The 13193-nt window shown below is 36.9% G+C and overlaps 1 protein-coding gene across 1 annotated transcript in view; it reads right to left on the bottom strand.

Annotated features, from left to right (window-relative positions):
• Window positions 1–7656, bottom strand: part of mtmr8 (myotubularin related protein 8) — a 34659-nt gene extending 27003 nt beyond the window's left edge. The window contains 1 exon segment of the mRNA XM_039766330.1: window positions 7499–7656. Coding sequence (XP_039622264.1) covers window positions 7499–7522 — 24 coding nt within the window. The 5' untranslated portion in view covers window positions 7523–7656.
• Between the last annotated feature and the right edge of the window lie 5537 nt (window positions 7657–13193).

Here is a 13193-nt window from a genome sequence, read left to right on the forward strand (position 1 = left end):
TCTTGGGAATTGTTACATATGCATTATTTTCACTTTTACTTTAAAAACTTTTGTAAAAACAATACTTGTCCTTTATTTCCGGCCCCGTGCGTGGTTACATCTCTTTTTTGCCAGACATACACTCAACTAAAGAATTATTAGGAACACCATACTAATACGGTGTTTGACCCCCATTCGCCTTCAGAACTGCCTTAATTCTACGTGGCACTGATTCAGCAAGGTGCTGAAAGCATTCTTTAGAAATGCTGGCCCATATTGATAGGATAGCATCTTGCAGTTGATGGAGATATGTGGGCTGCATATCCAGGGCACGAAGCTCCCGTTCCACCACATCCCAAAGATGCTCTATTGGGTTGAGATCTGGTGACTGTGGGGCCATTTTAGTACAGTGAACTCATTTTCATGTTCAAGAAACCAATTTGAAATGATTCGAGATTTGCGACATGGTGCATTATCCTGCTGGAAGTAGCCATCAGAGGATGGGTACATGGTGGTCATGAAGGGATGGACATGATCAGAAACAATGCTCAGGTAGCCCATAGCATTTAAACGATGCCCAATTGGCACTAAGGGGCCTAAAGTGTGCCAAGAAAACATCCCCCACACCATTACACCACCACCACCAGCCTGCACAGTGGTAACAAGGCATGATGGATCCATGTTCTCATTCTGTTTACGCCAAATTCTGACTCTACCATTTGAATGTCTCAACAGAAATCGAGACTCATCAGACCAGGCAACATTTTTCCAGTCTTCAATAGTCCAATTTTGGTGAGCTTGTGCAAATTGTAGCCTCTTTTTCCTATTTGTAGTGGAGATGAGTGGTACCCGGTGGGGTCTTCTGCTGTTGTAGCCCATCCGCCTCAAGGTTATGCGTGTTGTGGCTTCACAAATGCTTTGCTGCATACCTCGGTTGTAACGAGTGGTTATTTCAGTCAAAGTTGCTCTTCTATCAGCTTGAATCAGTCGGCCCATTCTCCTCTGACCTCTAGCATCAACAAGGCATTTTTGCCCACAGGACTGCCGCATACTGGATGTTTTTCCCTTTTCACACCATTCTTTGTAAACCCTAGAAATGGTTGTGCGTGAAAATCCCAGTAACTGAGCAGATTGTGAAATACTTAGACCGGCCCGTCTGGCACCAACAACCATGCCACGCTCAAAATTGCTTAAATCACCTTTCTTTCCCATTCTGACATTCATTTGGAGTTCAGGAGATTGTCTTAACCAGGACCACACCCCTAAATGCATTGAAGCAACTGCCATGTGATTGGTTGATTAGATAATTGCATTAATGAGAAATTGAACAGGTGTTCCTAATAATCCTTTAGGTGAGTGTATAATGCTGCTCCTGTTGTGAACGCACGCTAAGGATTTGCCTTTGGATCATTTGCTGTCTTTTTGCCACTTGCGAGCTGCCTCTTCTGCTTGTCGCATGTCGTTGTTTTAACAGTTGGGAGCATATGATGCTTGTCTGCCACAAGCAATCCAACAACTGCTAGGTTAGGTGTCTGTGGGCTTGTTTTAAATGACGGCTCACTGCCTGGTCTCGCGTGATGTTGTAAAAACCATACTTGTCCTTTATTTCCGGTCCCGGGCGTGGTTAAATTCTTTCTTGCAGGACGTATAACGCTGCTTGCGTTGTCGATGGGGGGTGGGGGAGAGCTGCTGTCGTGCTGCCCTTCAATCTTTTTAAAGCCTGTACAGATGCTGTCCTTTTTGCTACTTTGTGTCTCTGCTGCTCTCGTTGTGATCACTTCTCCATGATCATGAATATACACCTGAAGGAATTGTGTTTACTTTGAAATTAAACCTGTCTTTGCTTTAACTGTTGCGGGTCCACAGATTCTCATTGCGTATGTTCCATTATTGTGTAAATCTACATTTTGTGCATTGAAGCATTGAATGTTGTGAATGCGAAAAGACTTTTTCTGCTCTTTTCCTTTTATTTCTGACCTCGCTTTGTCCTGCTATTTTTTCAATTACACCTGGTCCTGATGATTTTCTTTTTTTGGTGCTAATGTGATCTTTTATTCATCAACGTTCCATTTATAACATACTGTCCTTTACATGCACTGAGACACCTGTATCTGTGTGTGCTGCTTCCCTTTACACTACTGTTTTTTTTTTTTGCTCATTGTCTGTCGACTCGCGGTTCTTTATTTGTCTTTCGTGATCTCAACATGAAGATCATGTATCGTCTCCTAGTCAATAATTCCACAGGATTTTTTTTTTTTTTATAATATAGAGAGATATTGTGAATGCTCTCATCATTTCTGCATGTGTTTTTCTAAGGGAAATCTAGTTTTTCCCATCACATTCAAGTATGCACAAGTTAGGTGGATTTGGTACTTCAAATTTCATAAGCATTAGTGGGGGCATGTGTTTGTGCTCTAAGAACAGCAGCTTTGGACCTGACGCTGCTGGGATATCCAAAAGCAATACTCATGTGTTAGAACTCCGCCATTCAACCTAGGAGGCACTTTGCTCAACGGACAATGACCCTTTCGATGTTATATTTAACGACATTAGAAATTCTGTGGCAGAAATACTGTTTCACAAGTAATTAAAAATCAAAATTTAAATATTCTTGTTTTTGTTTTCTAAATAAACAAATAACAATTGAAGTTTTTCTCTTGCCTGTGGCAGGGTTATAACACACGAGTAACCCCAAAAGATTCCCACAACCAAAGTTAAATAGGTTCTAAAATGAATGCATGTGTCCACAATTCTACATTTTTTGGAATTTAAATTGTGACTGCTTCTTTTCCCAGAATCAATAACCTATTGGCAATTATAAAAAAAAAATCAATGAAATTAAAATCAGTAGTGAAGACTCTCCCTCTCATGAATGAACAAGTACAGAACAGTAATACAATTATTTATATGTATATTACAAGTAAGGCACAGACAAGCTAAACTTATGGCCATGACACAACACAGTGATCACCTGAAAGGGTTTAACCAGTAGCCTAAAAGTTTATGGTTCTATTTCTTAGCCATTATGCATACTTCAATGCTAAACACGACTTAACAGAATGGCTATAACATAATCACATCCTGCTCTAAAGAAAGGCTACATGTTACATCAGCCCTCCGTTATTGTCCAGGTAAATGTTAATATTTATCAAATACCCTTTAGGATTAAATACACATTGAATAGATAATGTTAAAAGGAAACAAAAAAGCATAAGGTATACCAATACACAGTTTGCTCCTCCTTACAAGTTCAATTAGCAGAAATTATTTTCTATAATTCTGATGATACCAACCTGAACCTTGACCTAAAGGCAACAACTGTTATTGTGTTTACAATTATATTAATTCTATCAAAAATGCTCATATAAAAATAACAAATAGGCTTAAACAGATCTAAATTGTTACATTCATTGCTCAGTTGTGGCTCCTTATACCATACAGTTTTGTTGTACTTCCTCCAAATAAAAAGTTTCAAATGAAATGCACCTACCAAAGAAGAAATAAAACACTTTTACATTGTGAATGATTACTTTTTCACCTAGTAGCTTAAACCATACAATCTTATGCTGTACCTCATAACTTCATTTTACAATACCCCCACAGCCTTTTGGAACTTCAGGATTACTAAACATAAATGTTTTGTTTGTTTCACTTTAATAAGTAAAAAATGCACCTTCAGCAATAGGATTTGAGAGTAAATATACACTGTTTTTTGCAAATCATGTTACATTCCCCCCTAGTTTATAGATCATCTACCATGGTTAACCAACACTGCAAAGAGAGCTGACTCTATTCCTGGTTGGCACTTTCACACTTCATTCTGCTACAATCCAGTTTGAAGCACAAGTCTGAAACAGTACTACAGAGTGCTAAATAATCGTTTCCTTGAATTTTTAGACTGCAGAACCAAAGCAGAGCACACAGACCCTTTGATTGAATGCATAGCCTTAGAGTAGTTTTTTAGCAATGGCATGCACTTATCTAAAATATAAATAAGATGTGTGTAAAGTATTATTAGAGAGCTATAAAATACTCCTAACTTATTTATTTTATTTTCTTGTCTTTAATTTCTCTTCTATTCTATTCTAGTTAACCTTTGGTCTCAACACAAAACAATTTTGTAAGTAGGGGCAAAAATGACTACTATTTCTTAGTAAACTCAATTACGTTAAAATGGATAAAACCATTCTGACCTTTTTTATGTATTTTATTGAATCTACATGTATTGTTACATTTTCTTTTATGTGTTGGTTTGGTAATCTCAGCATTAATAATATGAACTATCTTAGCGTCATAAAAATTACTAGTAAAAGTATTAGTTTACAGCAGATCTCTGTCGCTGAACTGTACCACAAACAGGTCAGAAAGGAGACCAACTCAATTCTGTGAGACAATAGTCATCTTCGTGCTTCTAAATTTCATCTATTGCCATCAGGCTGCAGATTTATATCCCCAATGATAAAAAGTAACAGATTTAAGAATTCTTGTATTCCCAGAGTTATAAGCTTTTTGAATTATATTACTTGTTGGGATGATGCTGAACTCTTAATTATTTTGTGTACTGTTAAAGGTAACCATTATCCTCTGTATTAATCTACGCTAACACTAGTTTTTAGGTGTTGTGTCTTGTTTTATTTCTTGTATCTGTGTAACAGTGCCTCGTGTTTGTACTTTAGTGCTGCAAACAAGTTTCACTGACACAATACTGAAATATAACAAATGTAAAAATGAACTAAATTAGTAAGCAAAAGTGGATGCAGCCAATTAACTTTATTATAAAGGATGAAAAAAAAAAAGAATCACACTCTTAATTTAATTACACTAACAATAAATGCAAAGACAAATAAAATTTCCGGACAACAGGAAATGATTAAATAGAATAGAGAAGTATACAAAAGAAAAAAAATGCAGTAATTCATGAACACAAAGAAAACAACTGCACACAACAATGCTGCCACATATGTATCTAATACTCTAATATGCACTTCCTCATTTTTTTCTTGGCTCTTCTTGTCACAAAGGGCAATGTCAAATTTACTGTGTTATCTGCACAAGAAAACCAAATATTCACACAACTGTCAAGGGTGTGTATTTTCTCACCAACTATAAAAACAGTAAATTCTATACAAACTGTTTGCTGCATGAAAAAGGAGTAAGTGTATTTATTCATTTCACCTCAATCCCTGTCGCAGGTTTGACCAACTCTGACCTTTCATTTTTGGACAAAGTTTCTCATGGTATGCTTATGTTCCATGCCTTTGCAAAGTCATTCATGTCCTTTTTGACATGGAAAACTTTGAATGTAATTTAGTTATTTCTGAGGCTATATTGTTTTAACATTTAAATATATATATTATTTTCCTTTTCTTCCACATTCACACTATGCAAGTACACACAGGCAATGGTTCACAACATTCCATTATGAAATGCCTGAATTGGTGGTGCTCAGTCATTACGAACTAGGCAATAACAGGGAAGACAGCAGTACACAGGAATATGGCAGCCTATTTCTATACATAAAAAAAATGGACTTAATATATGGATGAGAGTAAACAAACATTCACTGATGAACTGCAAGTTTTACTGCTTAAGTTAATTAAATACAGATACTTCCTACAATTTATGAACCTTTAGCGCATTAATAAATCTGTTATTACAGTAGAGTCAGGGGGATAGGCAAACTAATACAAACAGATGCAAGGAAATAAACAACCATTGATGTTGCACCAAGTCGTCACAGAGCACACTCCTTTCTGTAAGCACACCTACACTCACACAAGGTCAATTTACACAAACTAATTAACTTAATAAGCATAACAATTTTTGGCTGTCACAGAAAAATAAAACCATGTGGTGAAATACCCACATAGACACAAGACAAATAGGTAAGCTCCTCACATACTGTGACTGGACCCAGGACTTCTGTACTCTGGAGCTGTGAAGAGGCACGCCATCAAAGTAAGTAGTGCATCTATTTTTTCTTTCAAACTTCAAAACAATAATAAAGCTAAAAAAAATTGTTTCATTAATTTGAAATGCAGGTCAACCGCAGGATGGAGCAATGGAAGGTTTGTAGAAGAAGAGTTCAACATAGTGGCAAAGAAGCAGGATGTGGCAGCAGCTTCAGCAGCAGAAAATGCAGCAGTGAGAGGTATGGTACATGGGGGGCTTCAGCAAGGTGAGGCAGATGGGGATAATGATGCAACCTTTACTGCAAGAATAAAAAATTATATATTTGCATGCAGTTGGTTGAATACATCTAACATGTAAAACAAATTGTGATCATTTATAATAAAATATATGACTGGAACATAGACTATTAAAAAAAGTTCACACTGTTCTTACAGACTCTACTGTACGACAAGTCAGTTTACTTTGCCATCATTTTACTGAGTCAGTCATACTGGTTGAGATATCTAACAAGTGTAAACAATCTTGCTCTGTGATTTTTTTTTTTTTATAACATCATTATTTACCCGAATATATTTCTATATAAATACATTTACTACTAATAATGTATTTTTATAAATATAAAGAAGTTATAAAAACACTTTATATGTACATACAACATTGTTAGACATTATATGTACTGTATTTTAATGACACATCCTCCAGATAAAGTATGCAGGCGTGGATTGATTTTATGTACGGATTTGAGTGATGCCCCTCATTCAATTCTATTATTACTAGATATGCAGAAAAAATACAATATATGCATAACGGAAATTCTGTTTCACATACTACAGTTGTGAAACTGAACTGGCAGGTCTGAAAGGTTTTTAAAACATTTGCGTCTAAAAATACATAGCTTTCTTCACTTTAAGACCATATTGTCTTAAATTCTCTAAGCGGGATATAAAGCCTGCAGGGGCTGGTTTACTCCGAATATCACACTGCCAATGGCTATATTAGTGAAATACAGTATGTTTAATCATGAAATCCAAGCTGGTCATGAACTCTTTCAAGTTATAATAAAAATGTAAATAGTTCCATTGTCGTCCGTAGAGCGTGTTTTAACTGTTGTCATAGTCTTGACCAAAGCTTATCTTGGAAGCCAAGAGTAAAGAGGTATATCACCTTCTGGTGCCAGCAGTTTACAGTTGTTAACACTATGTTAACTGATTCAGTATTATATTTGTTTCTATCTACCCGTCTCCATTCAAAAATATTTTGTTTCTTACTTTATTGTTTAAGAATTCAAAATACATCGGCTGCAAAGCAGTTAGGCACTGTCACGTCTTAGTCTGAGGCTCTGTCTACTTGCTACGTGCCGCTTATATTACCCATCGTTTATGAACTATGCAGCCAAGCAATGTGAACTCAAATGAACTCAGAGCAACTTCATCGCCGGCCAATCTTCGTGAGGACCATACTGCCCGATTGACTCGCTGGACACGGCCTCCGAAGGTGCTTTTTGAAACTGGAAGCTCATTTACCAGCTCTAGCCACTGTCAATTCGTACTAGCAAGGAGCATTAGCCTATCCTGTTTTGCACCTTTCTTTTATTAACTTCACTCACCTTTGGGGTTACAATGTGCTCCATGTCAAATTCTAGCTTTTGCACAATGTACGTGGGTAGTTGCTGTCCCTTACCGACTTCTTCAAGAAATCTCTCTCCGTCACTCCACCATGTTGACAGCGTCACCACTCCGCTCCGCCCCAGTCAGCTGATGGGGCATGAACAATGAGAACTAGAGGATATCGCGAGATTGAGTTCAACTAACCGTGTGACTGTTGAATTACGTTTTCAAAGTTTATTTGATTTTCCATCAATGAGTCTTTTCATCGGACTTTGTGCAACATTACGACAAATATACATGGACACAAATTGTAACCTATAAATCACGTTACTAGAATTAAACAATATACATCTAAGCAGATCGTGTTTACCTATTGTGAACGTCGTTTTAGTAAGCTACCATTTGTGTAAGAAGCCAGCTGTTGCACTTTGGGAACATTTTAATGGTAAAAGGAAACGAATCTTGTGATAACGGGGTAAAACGGTACAAATAAGGTTGCCAGTCTTAGATTGGTTTACTCATAATCACATTTGATAACTGTGAAATATCAATCAAGTTTGTCCAGGGACCATGCGTTTAGGATCAGATAAAGCGGACCACTCCACGTTAATAGTGAATGCAGTTAAACATTTCATCATAATACAGTTTTAGAAATTACCTTTAAAATACATTTAGATTATACTTGCATTAATTCCGAATATTCATTAAAAACTTCACTTAGTGAACTGATGCCCTATAAAGGACTGTGAATAATACGAAATCAATATTCTCTCTCATAACGACTCACACATTACAAAAGTGCAGAATACAACTACTCAATTTTCCAAGACACAGCAAATTAAAAAAAACTATTAGCTTGTCGCAAATTGTAGATCTTGTGATGTTACAGCCCTGCTAAAAAATGAACGTTTGTGTGTTAAAAATGTTAAAGACATTGATTGTATTTCATTGTCCATAAAAGTATAGAGTCAAAGCTTTTTATTTGTTTATGCCGAAATAAAATTTAATAAAAAAAAATATACTAATAGAAAATAGAAAACAACACTTGTTTTAGTATTAACATTTCGGCCTTTACCATTTAAATAACAATACACAATAATAGGGGAAAAAAGAAAGATAACAGGGAAAACAAACAACAACTGCTGATATTAACAGTTATTGAACCTTCAGAATGTTCTATAACTACCTATTGCAGCTAACATGTCTTAAATGCTTTGGTGGAAAAAATCAGCAAATTTCTGAATTTGTAGTAGTGTGAGCTCATTTGATTCTGGAATAATTACCTGTCAAATTTGCTAGCCATTGAAAGACAGTGAGTTTCTTCTGAAGATATTGATATCCAGCACATTCCAGAGGTGATCTGTGAGGTTAAGTTTAAGAGAGAAAGGAGGACAAAGTATCAACTGCACACCAATACTTCTCAGAACATTTGTGACAATAGCAACTGTGGCTTGATATTCTTCTTTTGTAGGGTTAGATATGAGTTGTAAGTATAGGGCCCTTGAGATGTCAAGACACCTTACTCTAAGGCAAGCACCATGGAGCCTGTCCCTCACTGCCGTATCACTGATGGGCACTGTGTTTGTGTCAGTTTTAGCCACATTATTGGTGGCAGATCTTAACAGCTCTCACAGATGTACCAGTTTGATGTATCAACCCTGTTCTGGTGTCGTCACTCAAGGATATGCTGACATTGGATGGTCAGCTATTCCAGTGATTTGGTGAAATCTTGCCTGCAGTAAGGACACAGTGGAGTGACTTAATCCATAGTGTCTGGCAACATTGATTCCTGACATGCCTGCCTACAGCATCCCAATAGAATCCTCTCTTGGTTCTGCAAACATTTGAGGCATTTTGGAATATACTGAAACTGACTGAGTGTAGCCTTTGACTTAATGTCACCTAAGCCTTAAAGGTGATCTGATCAGGTTTTCTTCCATGTAGACCCAGAAAATGGGTTGGTGCTGTCGCTTACTTGCTAAAACAAAATGAAAAGATTTTGTGAAGGTAAACAAGCTATAATCATCATCCATCCATCCATTATCCAACCCGCTATGCCCTAACTACAGGGTCACGGGGGTCTGCTGGAGCCACTCCCAGCCAACACAGGGTGCAAGGCAGGAAACAAACCCTGGGCAGGGCGCACACACACACACACACACCAAGCACACAGTAGGGACAATTTAGGATTGTCAATGCACCTAAACTGCATGTCTTTGGAATGTGGGAGGTAACTGGAGCACCCGGAGGAAACCCACGCAGACACAGGGAGAACATGCAAACTCCACGCAGAGATGATCCGGAAAGCGAACCCGTGTCTCCTAACTTTGAGGCAGCAGCGCTACCCACTGTGCCACCATGCCACCCTATAATCATCATGTATGTTTATTATTCCAGAAAATTTTAAATGAATAGAATGTTTCAGATTGATGTGAGTAAATGATAACTAGACATAAATGTCTGTATTAAAAAACAAAATTAATTTAAACTGTCCATCTATGCTCTATCTTAGCTCCACCTAAGGAAGAAGAAAAATAGACAACTGGGTTAATGTAACTCCTTTGTGAAAAATAAATAGAATGTTGGACATATTATAATTATTAGGGAGTTTTGCCCCCCGCTTGCTTTGCTTGCCAACCATCCCGGCCTGTGTTATGCGCCAGCCACTTTACGTCTATGCCGCTCACATATTCATTGGGAAGAAACACTACTTTTCCCAGATGGCAACACAAATTAGATGATCTATAAGTCTCCTACTTAAAGTTTAAATCTGAACAATATATTCAATCTCTTTTTGCTGTTCTGTTATTTCACCGAGTAATAATTTCCATTTGTTTGTGCTGATGCAGTCTTTACTAACATTTTTTGAGACTTTTGAATTTTAGTACTTTCATTGTCTCTAACCTGCTCTGCATGTGTATCGCGCCAACGTTTTGAATTATTTACGATGTTCTACTTTGTCATCTACTCTTTGTCTTTTATTTCCAGCCCAGAGTATGGTTGGCACAAACTCTCATCTCATGGGATGTGAAAGTATCTCTCTAAAAAAGTCACTTCTCGTCCCAGGCTAAAAAGTCTCGTCTCGTCCCAGGATTTTTTTATTATAATAGAGAGATTATTATTATTATTATTATTATTATTATTGCTGCTACAGTTTGTGTTATTGGGATATTTCATATTAATACTAAATATTAATACTTCACTATTTTATTTTTTTTAATTTAGTAAAGGGATTTCCAGTTGGTAAGAGGATGCCAGAGGCAAGGGCACCAGCAAAGCAGTGCAAGATCCCTCTTGAAGCCTTCGCAAATCACATAAACCCAAACTGGTGAGAGAACAACTTGACACACCAGTTTGCTAAGGTAAGGGCTTCATGATGGTTATAGTAAAGCATACTGCCTTAGACGTGCAGAAGAGAAGGGTACCAGTGCAACAAAAACAGTTGGTTGTCCTGAGTTAAAATATGCATTGTTCATCCAGGACTCCTAAGGACAAGTGATTATGTATTGTTCCTGGGCCATATGGCCAACTGTTCCATGTGAGATAGATTGTGTGAGCAGATTTCTCCAGGGTACTAGATGGCAGTGTTACCACAACCTTCTACTTAGAGCACTTTGTAGAAGGATATAATAACTGCAGATTTTCCCTCCCACTGATTTCTTAATTAGAAGATATCTCCAATGGAGTTAGTACAGGGTTACGTCAGTGTGCATCTTCAAAGGGAAAAAAAAAGATTATTTCATGCTTAAAAGGAAAGAAGGTAAAAGACACAATATTTTGACTATATATTCTTCAACAGGTGTATGACTGAAAAGGAAAGGCAAGTAACATATTTAGCAGGGGAAGGAGGAAACAAAGTCAGGGCAGATCATTCTCAGCCTGGGATAATATATTTCTCCAAGTCTTAATGACAGACTAACTTTTTAGTCTCTTCCTTTATCTTCTCTAATGGAATCTTTTCCACAACTACTCTCACTTTTTCTCCTTTCATTTTCCCTGGCTTTGTTCCCACCCATATATGTTACCTGTTTTTTTCTTTTCAGTTGCGCACCTCGTGAAGACTATGTAGTCAAAACATTGTCTTCTACCTTCTTTCCTTTTCAGCATGGAAAAAACCCTTATTTTTTTTTTTTCTTTGTAGATATTTTTAATACTTTTGTTTTTTTTTTCCTGAGACAGATGTATATTTGTCAGCCTTTCGCTTTTTTAGAAATACATTTTTTAAAACAGATATTATATTATGAACTTAGACAAGTGTAAATTGTACAAAACTACCTTATTAGCTAATTCCGTTGCTAAGCAGAGCTTCATTGCGTGAAAAAGAAGCATTTCGCAGTTTTGAATATAATTAAATCAGTTTTAATTAGAGGGCAAAGTATGTTCCTTAAGTAGCCATAATTGGCTATTACTTAAGAGATAGCAACAGTCATCGTGGATCTCCATAACCTTGGTTTAGAATGAGAAGGAGACAATAAGAAGACGGACAGCAGTTAGAAAAACCTCCAGGCCATTATGGTTCTGCAATTATAGGGTGTATTGATAAAGGGAATGAGAGAGAGTGTAGGAGTCAGGTAAGGGACTATTCAAGGAGTGGATGTAGATGTGATCCACTCCTGAGAGTACTTAGGGGTCCACATTAATGACAGGCTGGACTAGTCTTGGAATGGAACTATATAAGAAAGAGCAGAACAGGCTCTTTTTCCTTAGGAGACCACTGCATTCTTTTAATGTGGTAAGTGACATCCTTTGCATCTTCAGAAACTCTATGATGGCCAGTGCAGTTTTCTATGCTGTGGTGTGCTGGGATGGTAACATCACTTCAAGAGAGGCCCACTGCATCAACAAGCTAACTAAAAGGATAAACTCATTTATAGGATACACCCTGGACTCCCCTGGAGGTAGCAGCAAAGGAGAGAATTAAAACAAAACTCAGTGCCATTATGAACAATGCTGTATGTCGTCTTTCTGAAACACAAACACTGACGACTTTCAGCCAATGAATCATTCAGCATATGAAATGGTACTGGGGCTCCTTCATACCAACAGCAATACGTCTGCGTAATACTTCACTGTGACTGTGACAGCCAAGTCAGAAGTTTTCTTTCTTTTTAATTTTCTTCTTTGTTCAGACCAAAATCTATGTGTGTGTGTGTGTGTGTGTGTATGTATTTATTTGTTTATTTATTTACTTACTTAGTTACTTACTTATCCATCTATTTATGTATTTATTTACTTAAAGAGCTTCTGTAAAAAGATAAATTTCCCCCTAGGGACAAATAAAGTTAATTGATTAATTTAAACTGTCCATCTATGCTGTGTCTTAGCTCCACCTAAGTTAATGTAACCTGTTTGTGAAAAATAAATATAATGCTGGACATTTCGTTATTATTATTATTATTATTATTATTATTATTATTATTATTATTATTATTATTATTATTATTATTATTATTATTCACTAGAGGGTAGAGTTGTTCTTGGTGTGGATTTCTCTCTGTGCAGGACTTTGTCTTGCTCTGTACTCATTTTTTGTACCATTGTCCCTGACTATCTCTTGCCAGCTGGGCACCCTGTCACAAGACATAAATAGCCATATAGATTAAGTTGGATAGAGACTGTTGGTTATCAGTTATTTTTGTGTGTTTTTGTCACATGAGCAGAGGGCTGGGATTGGGAATGGCCACAGTAGAATAT

The sequence above is a fragment of the Polypterus senegalus genome, chromosome 10 (genome assembly GCF_016835505.1).
Source record: "Polypterus senegalus isolate Bchr_013 chromosome 10, ASM1683550v1, whole genome shotgun sequence".
NCBI lineage: Eukaryota > Metazoa > Chordata > Cladistia > Polypteriformes > Polypteridae > Polypterus > Polypterus senegalus.